At 45.5% G+C, this 15,441-nt stretch overlaps 1 protein-coding gene across 1 annotated transcript in view; it reads left to right on the top strand.

The window, feature by feature from the left end:
• The first annotated feature begins 895 nt into the window (after positions 1–895).
• The window catches only part of nid1a (nidogen 1a), a 101,324-nt gene continuing 86,778 nt past the window's right edge, over positions 896–15,441 (top strand). The window contains exon 1 of the mRNA XM_064924534.1: positions 896–1,184. Within this exon, the coding sequence (XP_064780606.1) occupies positions 978–1,184 (207 nt within the window). The 5' untranslated portion in view covers positions 896–977. The remainder of the gene's footprint in view (positions 1,185–15,441) is intronic.

The following is a 15,441-nucleotide window of genomic DNA, read 5'->3' as shown; positions in this document are numbered from 1 at the left end:
CCAGCAGGCCCAGTTAATCAGGAAAGCCTAACACGCACCATGCTTGACCTATTACCTTTTATGGCATCACACAACCAGTTACAGGACCCTATAATATCTGCAATGCGGGGAGCGCGGACTGAATCACAGAATCCACATCTGGAAAATTGTCAAGCCAAGCTTTCGATACTGGATTGGGAGGGATGTATTTTCTGTTTGTCCAGATTTACATATTCTATTTGATTGTGGTGTTGAAAACACAAACCAATATATTGAAGTGCCCTAAGTCGGTAATCAGTACGCATTTATGCTTTCATTATTGGTTGTGTGGTGCATTGGCAAATGAACCTGTCGGTGGACAATTCATTGCATATGTTTGATATAATTCAAATCTGATCAGTTAAATTGTCAGTCACCGACAGCCACCTAATTTGTTATGCTCACTCAGATATTATATTGACATGCTGTAGTTCATTATAAAATGTGTGGAATTGCATGAAATTAACTTTAAAATAAAAAAATTAAATATCTCTACAACCCCATGGCAAAATATATCAATTTGCATGAAATTACCTGTAAAACAGCACATTTCTTCTCTACGCCCCCATGGCAAAATGTGTAGAATTTGCAGGAAATTACCTGTAAAACAGCACATTTCTTCTCTACGGCCCCATGGCAAAATGTGTAGAATTTGCAGGAAATTACCTGTAAAACAGCACATTTCTTCTCTACGGCCCCATGGCAAAATGTGTAGAATTTGCAGGAAATTAACTTTTTTTTCCTCAACCTTCAAGAGGGGCCCTAAATCTTGTTTAGGGGCCCTAAATCTTGTTTAGGGCCCTAAATCTTGTTTAGGGCCCCAAAATAGGGGAGAACCGGCCCTGGACACAACTCTCTCTTTGTGCTTAATCTGCTGTGGGGCTTGTTCAGTGCAACAGTCTCTCTGCATCTGCGCTACCCTCTGACTGCTCCACTCCGCGGTCTGTGAAGCACTAATCATGGGACAGCAGGGGCAAGGATGTCTGTTCTACGCGACCCTTTTTCTGGGGTGGGCAGTGTCTGTGCATGGTCTGACCCGGGCAGAGTTCTTCCCGTTCGGCAAAACCACTGGAGACCACGTTCTGGAACAGGGGAATGACCTGTCGCAACAACTAGCGCTGGATAAACCCGTTTTATTCTACGATGGAAAGTTCGATAACATCTTTGTAAGTTCACCTTTATGTTACTATAATGTGTATGATTGAGTAGCCACCTAAACAGACTACAGAAAAAAGTTGCATGGAGAGAATTCGGTTATAAAATCTGCGCATTTATGAGTGTGTTGAGTATGCACCCACGGGATGAATGATTTCCATGGCACAGTTAACATGGGTTCAACATGCTGTCGGTTTGACCGACAGTATTCATTTTTTTACTTGTATAAATTAAATACCATGTTCTACGTGGATATTCGTGAGGTATTTATATAGGTCGAGGCATATAGATAAGAAGTTTGGCAAGTAACACTTTGGCAAATCCTCATACAATATTAATTTGAACAGTGCCTTCAGGAAGTATTTATACCCCTGGATTTATTACACATTTTTTGGGTTACAGCCTGAATTCAAAATGGATTAGATATTATTTTTTTTCGCTGACCTACACACAAGACAAAATAAGGACAAAATGAAAACGTGTTTTCCGACATGTTTGCAAATGTATTGAAAATTAAATACAGAAATCTCTCAGTTACACAAGTAGTCACACTCATGAGTCAATAATTTGAAGAAGCACACATTTGGCAGCGATTACAGCTGTGAGTCTTTCTGGGAGTCTTTCTGGGTAAGGCTCAAAGAGCTGTGAGTCTTTCTGGGTAAGGCACTAAGAGCTGTGAGTCTTTCTGGGTAAGGCTCTAAGAGTTGTGAGTCTTTCTGGGTAAGGCTCTAAGAGTTGTAAGTCTTTCTGGGTAAGGCTCTAAGAGTTGTAAGTCTTTCTGGGTAAGGCTCTAAGAGTTGTGAGTCTTTCTGGGTAAGGCTCTAAGAGTTGTGAGTCTTTCTGGGTAAGGCTCTAAGAGTTGTAAGTCTTTCTGGGTAAGGCTCTAAGAGTTGTAAGTCTTTCTGGGTAAGGCTCTAAGAGTTGTGAGTCTTTCTGGGTAAGGCTCTAAGAGTTGTGAGTCTTTCTGGGTAAGTCTCTAAGAGCTGTGAGTCTTTCTGGGTAAGGCTATAAGAGCTGTGAGTCTTTCTGGGTAAGTCTCTAAGAGCTGTGAGTCTTTCTGGGTAAGGCTATAAGAGCTGTGAGTCTTTCTGGGTAAGGCTCTAAGAGTTGTAAGTCTTTCTGGGTAAGTCTCTAAGAGCTGTGAGTCTTTCTGGGTAAGGCTCTAAGAGCTGTGAGTCTTTCTGGGTAAGGGTCTAAGAGCTGTGAGTCTTTCTGGGTAAGGCTCTAAGAGCTGTGAGTCTTTCTGGGTAAGGCTCTAAGAGCTGTGAGTCTTTCTGGGTAAGGCTCTAAGAGTCGTGAGTCTTTCTGGGTAAGTCTCTAAGAGCTGTGAGTCTTTCTGGGTAAGGCTCTAAGAGCTGTGAGTCTTTCTGGGTAAGTCTCTAAGAGCTGTGAGTCTTTCTGGGTAAGGCTCTAAGAGTTGTAAGTCTTTCTGGGTAAGTCTAATAGTATTCCACACCTGAATTGTGCAACATTTGTCCATTATTCTTTTCAAAATTCTTCAAGCTCTGTCACATTGATACTCAGTAATGTATTGGATTCGCCGCAAACATAACACTTTGTATTCAGGACAAAAAATTCATTGCTTTGCCACATTTGTTGCAGGTTTACGTTAGTGCCTTGTTGCAAACAGGATGCATGTTTTGGAGAGAAAATCATCCACTATCACATTAAACTCTAATGTTGGCCTCATGGTGAAAATCCCTGAGCAGTTTCCTTCCTCTCCGTCAACTGAGTTAGGAAGGATGCCTGTAACTTTGTAGTGACTGGGTGTAATAACTTCACCGCTCAAAGGGATATTCAATGTCAATGTTTTTTTTACTCGTCTACCAATAGGTGCCCTGCTTTGCGAGACATTGGAAAACCTCCCTGGTCTTTGTGGTTGAATCTGTGTTTGAAAATCACTGCTGGACTGAGGGACCTTATTAGCTTGTCATAATAGCCCCATGTGGCGAAGTAGATGCAGTATGGAAATGCACTAATTTCTAAGTCACTCTGGATAAGACCATCCACTAAATGACTAAAATGTCAAAAATAAATAAATAAATAAAGGGATTGAATAATTATTGATTAATTAATAAATCATTGATTTAAGACATTTCAGCTTTTCATTTGTAATTAATTTGTAAAAAAAAAAATATATATAATAATAATTATTACCCTTTGATGGAAATGTAATCCATTTTAAATTCAGGAAGTAGAATAAGTGAAGGAGTGTGAATACTTGCTGAAGGAGGAGTTGATGCAGGTTGAGGGTTTACATTCTTTACATAGTCAATAAGTTCTATCAGTTGGATTGTGGAATGTGTGTGTGTGTGTGTGACCCCAAAACATTCCTCTATGTTCCTCAGGGGCTGTTATTGGCCATAGAGCCAAAGTCCTGCAAGAATTTTGTTGTGAAATATCTGCCTGCAACCCCCCCCCCCTCCACACACACACACACACACACACACACACACACACTCTCAGCCATGAGACCCCCCCTCAGTGGAAATACAGAGTGTATCCAGCTCTATCTGAAGTCATTCTGGGTCAAAACACTGCTCTAATTTTAACACCATGTGCCCAGTGTGTGTGCAGGGCCGGCCCTAGGCATAAGCAACAGAAGCGGTCGCTTGGGATCCTCGACCGCTTGGGGTCCTCGACCGCTAGGGGTCCTCGGACGCTTGGGGTCCTCGACCGCTTGGGGTCCTCGACCGCTAGGGGTCCTCGGACGCTTGGGGTCCTCGACCGCTAGGGGTCCTCTGCCGTTTGGCGCCCTCAACCACTAGGGGTCCTCGGCCGCTTGGGATCCTCGACCACTAGGGGCCCTCGACCGCTAGGGGTCCTCGGACGCTTGGGGTCCTCGACCGCTAGGGGTCCTCGACCGCTAGGGGTCCTCGACCGCTTGGGGTCCTCGACTGCTAGGGGTCCTCGGACGCTTGGGGTCCTCGACCGCTTGGCGTCCTCGACCGCTAGGGGTCCTCGACCGCTCGGGGGCCTCGGACGCTTGGGGTCCTCGACCGCTAGGGTCCTCGACCGCTAGGGGTCCTCGACCGCTTAGGGTCCTCGACCGCTAGGGTCCTCGACCGCCAGGGGTACTCGGCCTCTAGGGGTCCTCGACCGCCAGGGGTACTCGGCCTCTAGGGGTCCTCGACCGCTTGAGGTCCTCGGTCTCTAGGGGTACCTCGGTCACTTGAGGTCCTCGGCCTCTAGGGGTACTCGGCCTCTAGGGGTCCTCGGTCTCTAGGGGTCCTCGGTCTCTAGGGGTCCTCGGTCTCTAGGGGTCCTCAGTCGAGTAGCAGCAGCGTAAAAGAAATGGGGTGGGAGGGGTCAATGCAAATAGTCCGTGTATAGTCCGTGTAGTCTTTAGCTGTTCAGCAGTCTTACGGTGTTCAGCAGTCTTACGGTGTTCAGCAGTCTTACGGTGTTCAGCAGTCTTACGGTGTTCAGCAGTCTTACGGTGTTTAGCAGTCTTACGGTGTTCAGCAGTCTTTAGCTGTTCAGCAGTCTTTAGCTGTTCAGCAGTTTTATGGTGTTCAGCAGTCTTACGGTGTTCAGCAGTCTTACGGTGTTCAGCAGTCTTACGGTGTTCAGCAGTCTTACGGTGTTCAGCAGTCTTTAGCTGTGCAGCAGTCTTACGGTGTTCAGCAGTCTTACGGTGTTCAGCAGTCTTATGCTGTTCAGCAGTCTTACGGTGTTCAGCAGTCTTACAGTGTTCAGCAGTCTTATGGTGTTCAGCAGTCTTTAGCTGTTCAGCAGTCTTTAGCTGTTCAGCAGTTTTATGGTGTTCAGCAGTCTTACGGTGTTCAGCAGTCTTACGGTGTTCAGCAGTCTTACGGTGTTCAGCAGTCTTACAGTGTTCAGCAGTCTTACAGTGTTCAGCAGTCTTATGGTGTTCAGCAGTCTTACAGTGTTCAGCAGTCTTACGGTGTTCAGCAGTCTTTAGCTGTTCAGCAGTCTTACGGTGTTCAGCAGTCTTACGGTGTTCAGCAGTCTTACAGTGTTCAGCAGTCTTACGGTGTTCAGCAGTCTTTAGCTGTTCAGCAGTCTTACGGTGTGCAGCAGTCTTACGGTGTGCAGCAGTCTTACGGTGTGCAGCAGTCTTACGGTGTTCAGCAGTCTTACGGTGTTCAGCAGGTTTACGGTGTTCAGCAGGTTTACGGTGTTCAGCAGGTTTATGGTATACAGCAGGTTTATGGTGTTCAGCAGGTTTATGGTGTTCAGCAGGTTTATGGTGTTCAGCAGGTTTATGGTGTTCTGCAATCTTATGGTGTTCAGCAATCTTATGGCTGGGGGGTAGAAGCTGTTAAGAAGCCTTTTAGACCTAGACTTGGCGCTCCGGTACCGATTTCTGTGCTGTAGCAGAGAGAACAGTCTATGACTGGGGTGGCTGGAGTCTTTGACAATTTTTCGGGCCTTCCTCTGACACTGCCTGGTGTAGAGGTCATGGATGGCAGGAAGCTTATCCCCAGTGATGTACTGGGCCGTACACACTACCCTCTATAGGGCCTTCCTCTGACACCGCCTGGTGTAGAGGTCATGGATGGCAGGAAGCTTATCCCCAGTGATGTACTGGGCCGTACACACTACCCTCTATAGGGCCTTCCTCTGACACTGCCTGGTGTAGAGGTCATGGATGGCAGGAAGCTTTTCCCCAGTGATGTACTGGGCCGTACACACTACTCTCTGTAGTGCCTAGCGGTCAGAGGCCGAGCAGTTGCCGTATCAAACAGTGATGCAACCAGTCAGGATGCTCTCGATGTTGCAGCTGGAGAACGTTTTGAGGATCTGAGGAATTATGCCAAATCTTTTCCGTCGCCTGAGGGGGAATAGGCTTTTTCATGCCCTCTTCACGACTGTGTTGGTGTGTTTGGACCACAATGGTTTGTTGGTGATGTGGTCACCAAGGAATTTGAAGCTCTCAACCTGCTCCACTACAGCCCCATGGCAGTCATGGACGTCCCTTAAATGAACGTCACTGAATGTGGTATTGATATCAAAACAAGGAAACTATTAACTCATTATAATGTAATGTGAAAATACTCCGAACCATCTGGAAACTTCTTCTCCTCATGAACCATATATCAGATTGGCTCCAGATTCACTATTTAGACACATGATTGAACATAAACAAAGATACAGTTGAAGTTGGAAGTTTACATACACTTAGGTTGGAGTCATTAAAACTAGTTTACATACACTGAGGTTGGAGTCATTAAAACTAGTTTACAGACACTTAGGTTGGAGTCATTAAAACTAGTTTACAGACACTTAGGTTGGAGTCATTAAAACTAGTTTACATACACTTAGGTTGGAGTCATTAAAACTAGTTTACATACACTTAGGTTGGAGTCATTAAAACTAGTTTACATACACTTAGGTTGGAGTCATTAAAACTAGTTTACATACACTTAGGTTGGAGTCATTAAAACTAGTTTACATACACTTCAAATCAAATTTTATTTGTCACATACACATGGTTAGCAGATGTTAATGCGAGTGTAGCGAAATGCTTGTGCTTCTAGTTCCGACAATGCAGTAATAACCAACAAGAAATCTAACTAACAATTCCTAATCTACTGTCTTATACACAGTGTAAGGGGATAAAGAATATGTACATAAGGATATATGAATGAGTGATGGTACAGAGCAGCATAGTCAAGATACAGTAGATGGTATCGAGTACAGTATATACATGTGAGATGAGTATGTAAACAAAGTGGCATAGTTAAAGTGGCTAGTGATACATGTATTACATAAGGATGCAGTCGATGATATAGAGTACAGTATATACGTATGCATATGAGATGAATAATGTAGGGTAAGTAACATTATATAAGGTAGCATTGTTTAAAGTGGCTAGTGATATATTTACATAATTTCCCATCAATTCCCATTATTAAAGTGGCTGGAGTTGAGTCAGTGTCAGTGTGTAGGCAGCAGCCACTCAATGTTAGTGGTGGCTGTTTAACAGTCTGATGGCCTTGAGATAGAAGCTGTTTTTCAGTCTCACGGTCCCAGCTTTGATGCACCTGTACTGACCTCGCCTTCTGGATGATAGCGGGGTGAACAGGCAGTGGCTCGGGTGGTAGATGTCCTTGATGATCTTTATGGCCTTCCTGTGCTACGGGGCGGTAGTCATTTAGCTTTCTTGGGAACAGGAACGATGGTGGCCCTCTTGAAGCATGTGGGAACAGCAGACTGGTATAGGGATTGATTGAATATGTCCGTAAACACACCAGCCAGCTGGTCTGCGCATGCTCTGAGGGCGCGGCTGGGGATGCCGTCTGGGCCTGCAGCCTTGCGAGGGTTAACACGTTTAAATGTTTTACTCACCTCGGCTGCAGTGAAGGAGAGACCGCATTTTTCCGTTGCAGGCAGTGTCAGTGGCACTGTATTGTCCTCAAAGCGGGCAAAAAAGTTATTTAGTCTGCCTGGGAGCAAGACATCCTGGTCCGTGACTGGGCTGGATTTCTTCCTGTAGTCCGTGATTGACTGTAGACCCTGCCACATGCCTCTTGTGTCTGAGCCGTTGAATTGGGATTCTACTTTGTCTCTGTACTGACGCTTAGCTTGTTTGATAGCCTTACGGAGGGAATAGCTGCATTGTTTGTATTCAGTCATGTTACCAGACACCTTGCCCTGATTGAAAGCAGTGGTTCGCGCTTTCAGTTTCACACGAATGCTGCCATCAATCCAAGGTTTCTGGTTAGGGAATGTTTTAATTGTTGCTATGGGAACAACATCTTCAACGCACGTTCTAATGAACTCGCACACCGAATCAGCGTATTCGTCAATGTTGTTATTTGACGCAATACGAAACGTGTCCCAGTCCACGTGATGGAAGCAGTCTTGGAGTGTGGAGTCAGCTTGGTCGGACCAGCGTTGGACAGACCTCAGCGTGGGAGCTTCTTTTTTTTTTGTTGTTGTTGACTTCAACTTAGGTTGGAGTCATTCAAACTAGTTTACAGACACTTAGGTTGGAGTCATTAAAACTAGTTTACAGACACTTAGGTTGTATTCATTAAAACTAGTTTACAGACACTTAGGTTGTAGTCATTAAAACTAGTTTACAGACACTTAGGTTGGAGCCATTAAAACTAGTTTACATACACTTAGGTTGGAGCCATTAAAACTAGTTTACAGACACTTAGGTTGGAGTCATTAAACTAGTTTACAGACACTTAGGTTGGAGTCATTAAAACTAGTTTACAGACACTTAGGTTGGAGCCATTAAAACTAGTTTACAGACACTTAGGTTGGAGCCATTAAACTAGTTTACATACACTTAGGTTGGAGTCATTAACTTGTTTTTCAACCACTCCACAAATGTCTTGTTAACAAACTACAGTTTTGGCAAGTCGGTTAGGACATCTACTTTGTGCAGGACACAAGTAGTTTTTCCAACAATTGTTTACAGACAGATTATTTCACTTATAATTCACTGTATCACAATTCCAGTGGGTCTGAAGTTTACATACACTAAGTTGACTGTGACTTAAGAAGCTTCTGATAGGCGAATTGACATAATTTGAGTCAATTGGAGGTGTACCTGTACAAACAATAGTACGCAAGTATAAACATCACGGGACCACGCAGCCGACATACTGCCATAGTAAAACAAGTCCTAAATCGGCATAACCTGAAAGGCCGCTCAGCAAGGAAGAAGCCACTGCTCCAAAACCTCCATAAAAAAGTCAGACTACGGTTTGCAACTGCACATGGGGACAAAGATTGTACTTTTTAGAGAAACAAAAAGAGAACTGTTTGGCCATAATGACCATCGTTATGTTTGGAGGAAAAAGGGGGAGGCTTGCATGCTGAAGAACACCATCCCAAACGTGAAGCACGGGGGTGGCAGCATCATGTTGTGGGGGTGCTTTGCTGCAGGAGGGACTGGTGCACTTCACAAAATAGATGGCATCATGAGGCAGGAAAAGTATGTGGATACTCAAGACATCAGTCAGGAAGTTAAAGCTTGGTTTCAAATGGGTCTTCCAAATGGACAATGACTCCAAGCATACTTCCAAAGTTGTGGCAAAATGGCTTAAGGACAACAAAGTCAAGGTATATGAGTGGCCATCACAAAGCCCTGACCTCAATCCTATAGAAAATGTGTGGGCAGAACTGAAAAAGTGTGTGCAAGCAAGGAGGCCTACAAACCTGACTCAGTTCCACCAGCTCTGTCAGGAGGAGTGGGCCAAAATTCACCCAACTTATTGTGGGAAGCTTGTGGAAGGCCACCCGAAACGTTTGACCCAAGTTAAACAATTTTAAAGGCAATTCTGCCAAATACTAATTGTGTGTATGTAAACTTCTGACCCACTGGGAATGTGATGAAAGAAATAAAAGCTCAAATAAATCATTCTCCCTACTATTATTCTGACATTTCACATTCTTAAAATAAAGTGGTCCACACAGCCCCTCCACATCAGAACCATGGTCCACACAGCCCGTCTATATCAGAACCATGGTCCACACAGCCCGTCTATATCAGAACCATGGTCCACACAGCCCCTCCACATCAGAACCATGGTCCACACAGCCCCTCCACATCAGAACCATGGTCCACACAACCCCTCCACATCAGAACTTGCCTACGGAGCTGTGAGGGGAACGGCACCGCAGTACCTCCAGGCTCTGATCAGGCCCTACACCCAAACAAGTGCACTGCGTTCATCCACCTCTGGCCTGCTCGCCTCCCTACCACTGAGGAAGTACAGTTCCCGCTCAGCCCAGTCAAAACTGTTCGCTGCTCTGGCCCCCCAATGGTGGAACAAACTCCCTCACGACGCCAGGACAGCGGAGTCAATCACCACCTTCCGGAGACACCTGAAACCCCACCTCTTCAAGGAATACCTAGGATAGGATAAGTAATCCTTCTCACCCCCCCCCCCCTTAATGATTTAGATGCACTATTGTAAAGTGGCTGTTCCACTGGATGTCAGAAGGTGAATTCACCAATTTGTAAGTCGCTCTGGATAAGAGCGTCTGCTAAATGACTTAAATGTAAATGTAAATGCAGAACCATGGTCCATACAGCCCATCTATATCAGAACCCTGAACCCTGGGAGAATAAAGAGCTGAACCCTGGGAGAATAAAGAGCAGTAGAGCAGAACCCTGGGAGAATAAAGAGCAGTAGAACAGAACCCTGGGAGAATAAAGAGCTGAACCCTGGGAGAATAAAGAGCTGTAGAGCAGAACCCTGGGAGAATAAAGAGCTGTACCCTGGGAGAATAAAGAGCAGTAGAACAGAACCCTGGGAGAATAAAGAGCTGAACCCTGGGAGAATAAAGAGCAGTAGAACAGAACCCTGGGAGAATAAAGAGCTGTACCCTGGGAGAATAAAGAGCAGTAGAACAGAACCCTGGGAGAATAAAGAGCTGTAGAACAGAACCCTGGGAGAATAAAGAGCTGTAGAACAGAACCCTGGGAGAATAAAGAGCTGAACCCTGGGAGAATAAAGAGCTGTAGAGCAGAACCCTGGGAGAATAAAGAGCTGTACCCTGGGAGAATAAAGAGCAGTAGAACAGAACCCTGGGAGAATAAAGAGCTGTACCCTGGGAGAATAAAGAGCAGTAGAACAGAACCCTGGGAGAATAAAGAGCTGAACCCTGGGAGAATAAAGAGCTGTAGAGCAGAACCCTGGGAGAATAAAGAGCTGTACCCTGGGAGAATAAAGAGCAGTAGAACAGAACCCTGGGAGAATAAAGAGCTGAACCCTGGGAGAATAAAGAGCAGTAGAACAGAACCCTGGGAGAATAAAGAGCTGTACCCTGGGAGAATAAAGAGCAGTAGAACAGAACCCTGGGAGAATAAAGAGCTGTAGAACAGAACCCTGGGAGAATAAAGAGCTGTAGAACAGAACCCTGGGAGAATAAAGAGCTGAACCCTGGGAGAATAAAGAGCTGTAGAGCAGAACCCTGGGAGAATAAAGAGCTGTACCCTGGGAGAATAAAGAGCAGTAGAACAGAACCCTGGGAGAATAAAGAGCTGTACCCTGGGAGAATAAAGAGCAGTAGAACAGAACCCTGGGAGAATAAAGAGCTGTAGAACAGAACCCTGGGAGAATAAAGAGCTGTAGAACAGAACCCTGGGAGAATAAAGAGCTGTAGAACAGAACCCTGGGAGAATAAAGAGCTGAACCCTGGGAGAATAAAGAGCTGTACCCTGGGAGAATAAAGAGCTGAACCCTGGGAGAATAAAGAGCTGTAGAACAGAACCCTGGGAGAATAAAGAGCTGTACCCTGGGAGAATAAAGAGCAGTAGAACAGAACCCTGGGAGAATAAAGAGCTGAACCCTGGGAGAATAAAGAGCTGTAGAGCAGAACCCTGGGAGAATAAAGAGCTGTACCCTGGGAGAATAAAGAGCAGTAGAACAGAACCCTGGGAGAATAAAGAGCTGAACCCTGGGAGAATAAAGAGCAGTAGAACAGAACCCTGGGAGAATAAAGAGCTGTACCCTGGGAGAATAAAGAGCAGTAGAACAGAACCCTGGGAGAATAAAGAGCTGTAGAACAGAACCCTGGGAGAATAAAGAGCTGTAGAACAGAACCCTGGGAGAATAAAGAGCTGAACCCTGGGAGAATAAAGAGCTGTAGAGCAGAACCCTGGGAGAATAAAGAGCTGTACCCTGGGAGAATAAAGAGCAGTAGAACAGAACCCTGGGAGAATAAAGAGCTGTACCCTGGGAGAATAAAGAGCAGTAGAACAGAACCCTGGGAGAATAAAGAGCTGAACCCTGGGAGAATAAAGAGCTGTAGAGCAGAACCCTGGGAGAATAAAGAGCTGTACCCTGGGAGAATAAAGAGCAGTAGAACAGAACCCTGGGAGAATAAAGAGCTGAACCCTGGGAGAATAAAGAGCAGTAGAACAGAACCCTGGGAGAATAAAGAGCTGTACCCTGGGAGAATAAAGAGCAGTAGAACAGAACCCTGGGAGAATAAAGAGCTGTAGAACAGAACCCTGGGAGAATAAAGAGCTGTAGAACAGAACCCTGGGAGAATAAAGAGCTGAACCCTGGGAGAATAAAGAGCTGTAGAGCAGAACCCTGGGAGAATAAAGAGCTGTACCCTGGGAGAATAAAGAGCAGTAGAACAGAACCCTGGGAGAATAAAGAGCTGTACCCTGGGAGAATAAAGAGCAGTAGAACAGAACCCTGGGAGAATAAAGAGCTGTAGAACAGAACCCTGGGAGAATAAAGAGCTGTAGAACAGAACCCTGGGAGAATAAAGAGCTGTAGAACAGAACCCTGGGAGAATAAAGAGCTGAACCCTGGGAGAATAAAGAGCTGTACCCTGGGAGAATAAAGAGCTGAACCCTGGGAGAATAAAGAGCTGTAGAACAGAACCCTGGGAGAATAAAGAGCTGTACCCTGGGAGAATAAAGAGCAGTAGAACAGAACCCTGGGAGAATAAAGAGCTGAACCCTGGGAGAATAAAGAGCTGTAGAGCAGAACCCTGGGAGAATAAAGAGCTGTACCCTGGGAGAATAAAGAGCAGTAGAACAGAACCCTGGGAGAATAAAGAGCTGAACCCTGGGAGAATAAAGAGCAGTAGAACAGAACCCTGGGAGAATAAAGAGCTGTACCCTGGGAGAATAAAGAGCAGTAGAACAGAACCCTGGGAGAATAAAGAGCTGTAGAACAGAACCCTGGGAGAATAAAGAGCTGTAGAACAGAACCCTGGGAGAATAAAGAGCTGAACCCTGGGAGAATAAAGAGCTGTAGAGCAGAACCCTGGGAGAATAAAGAGCTGTACCCTGGGAGAATAAAGAGCAGTAGAACAGAACCCTGGGAGAATAAAGAGCTGTACCCTGGGAGAATAAAGAGCAGTAGAACAGAACCCTGGGAGAATAAAGAGCTGTAGAACAGAACCCTGGGAGAATAAAGAGCTGTAGAACAGAACCCTGGGAGAATAAAGAGCTGTAGAACAGAACCCTGGGAGAATAAAGAGCTGAACCCTGGGAGAATAAAGAGCTGTACCCTGGGAGAATAAAGAGCTGAACCCTGGGAGAATAAAGAGCTGTAGAACAGAACCCTGGGAGAATAAAGAGCTGAACCCTGGGAGAATAAAGAGCTGTAGAACAGAACCCTGGGAGAATAAAGAGCTGAACCCTGGGAGAATAAAGAGCTGTAGAACAGAACCCTGGGAGAATAAAGAGCTGTAGAACAGAACCCTGGGAGAATAAAGAGCTGTAGAACAGAACCCTGGGAGAATAAAGAGCTGAACCCTGGGAGAATAAAGAGCTGAACCCTGGGAGAATAAAGAGCTGTAGAACAGAACCCTGGGAGAATAAAGAGCTGAACCCTGGGAGAATAAAGAGCTGTAGAACAGAACCCTGGGAGAATAAAGAGCTGTAGAACAGAACCCTGGGAGAATAAAGAGCTGAACCCTGGGAGAATAAAGAGCTGTAGAACAGAACCCTGGGAGAATAAAGAGCTGAACCCTGGGAGAATAAAGAGCTGTAGAACAGAACCCTGGGAGAATAAAGAGCTGTAGAACAGAACCCTGGGAGAATAAAGAGCTGAACCCTGGGAGAATAAAGAGCTGAACCCTGGGAGAATAAAGAGCTGTAGAACAGAACCCTGGGAGAATAAAGAGCTGAACCCTGGGAGAATAAAGAGCTGTAGAACAGAACCCTGGGAGAATAAAGAGCTGTAGAACAGAACCCTGGGAGAATAAAGAGCTGAACCCTGGGAGAATAAAGAGCTGTAGAACAGAACCCTGGGAGAATAAAGAGCTGAACCCTGGGAGAATAAAGAGCTGTAGAACAGAACCCTGGGAGAATAAAGAGCTGTAGAACAGAACCCTGGGAGAATAAAGAGCTGAACCCTGGGAGAATAAAGAGCTGTAGAACAGAACCCTGGGAGAATAAAGAGCTGAACCCTGGGAGAATAAAGAGCTGTAGAACAGAACCCTGGGAGAATAAAGAGCTGTAGAACAGAACCCTGGGAGAATAAAGAGCTGAACCCTGGGAGAATAAAGAGCTGAACCCTGGGAGAATAAAGAGCTGTAGAACAGAACCCTGGGAGAATAAAGAGCTGTACCCTGGGAGAATAAAGAGCTGTAGAACAGAACCCTGGGAGAATAAAGAGCTGTAGAACAGAACCCTGGGAGAATAAAGAGCTGTAAAACAGACCCCTGGGAGAATAAAGAGCTGTAGAACAGAACCCTGGGAGAATAAAGAGCTGTAGAACAGAACCCTGGGAGAATAAAGAGCTGTAGAACAGAACCCTGGGAGAATAAAGAGCTGTAGAACAGAACCCTGGGAGAATAAAGAGCTGTAGAACAGAACCCTGGGAGAATAAAGAGCTGTAGAACAGAACCCTGGGAGAATAAAGAGCTGTAGAACAGAACCCTGGGAGAATAAAGAGCTGAACCCTGGGAGAATAAAGAGCTGAACCCTGGGAGAATAAAGAGCTGTAGAACAGAACCCTGGGAGAATAAAGAGCTGTAGAGCAGAACCCTGGGAGAATAAAGAGCTGTAGAACAGAACCCTGGGAGAATAAAGAGCTGTAGAGCAGAACCCTGGGAGAATAAAGAGCTGTAGAACAGAACCCTGGGAGAATAAAGCGCTGTAGAGCAGAACCCTGGGAGAATAAAGAGCTGTAGAACAGAACCCTGGGAGAATAAAGAGCTGTACCCTGGGAGAATAAAGAGCTGAACCCTGGAAGAATAAAGAGCTGTAGAACAGAACCCTGGGAGAATAAAGAGCTGAACCCTGGGAGAATAAAGAGCTGAACCCTGGGAGAATAAAGAGCTGAACCCTGGGAGAATAAAGAGCAGAACCCTGGGAGAATAAAGAGCTGAACCCTGGGAGAATAAAGAGCTGTAGAACAGAACCCTGGGAGAATAAAGAGCTGTAGAACAGAACCCTGGGAGAATAAAGAGCTGTAGAACAGAACCCTGGGAGAATAAAGAGCTGAACCCTGGGAGAATAAAGAGCTGAACCCTGGGAGAATAAAGAGCTGTAGAACAGAACCCTGGGAGAATAAAGAGCTGAACCCTGGGAGAATAAAGAGCTGTAGAACAGAACCCTGGGAGAATAAAGAGCTGTAGAACAGAACCCTGGGAGAATAAAGAGCTGAACCCTGGGAGAATAAAGAGCTGTAGAACAGAACCCTGGGAGAATAAAGAGCTGAACCCTGGGAGAATAAAGAGCTGTAGAACAGAACCCTGGGAGAATAAAGAGCTGTAGAACAGAACCCTGGGAGAATAAAGAGCTGAACCCTGGGAGAATAAAGAGCTGAACCCTGGGAGAATAAAGAGCTGTAGAACAGAACCCTG

This window comes from Oncorhynchus masou, chromosome 18, assembly GCF_036934945.1.
Source record: "Oncorhynchus masou masou isolate Uvic2021 chromosome 18, UVic_Omas_1.1, whole genome shotgun sequence".
Classification (NCBI taxonomy): Eukaryota; Metazoa; Chordata; class Actinopteri; order Salmoniformes; family Salmonidae; genus Oncorhynchus; species Oncorhynchus masou.
Note: the sequence above shows the minus strand (reverse complement) of the source record. Positions and strands in the feature narration are given on the sequence as shown.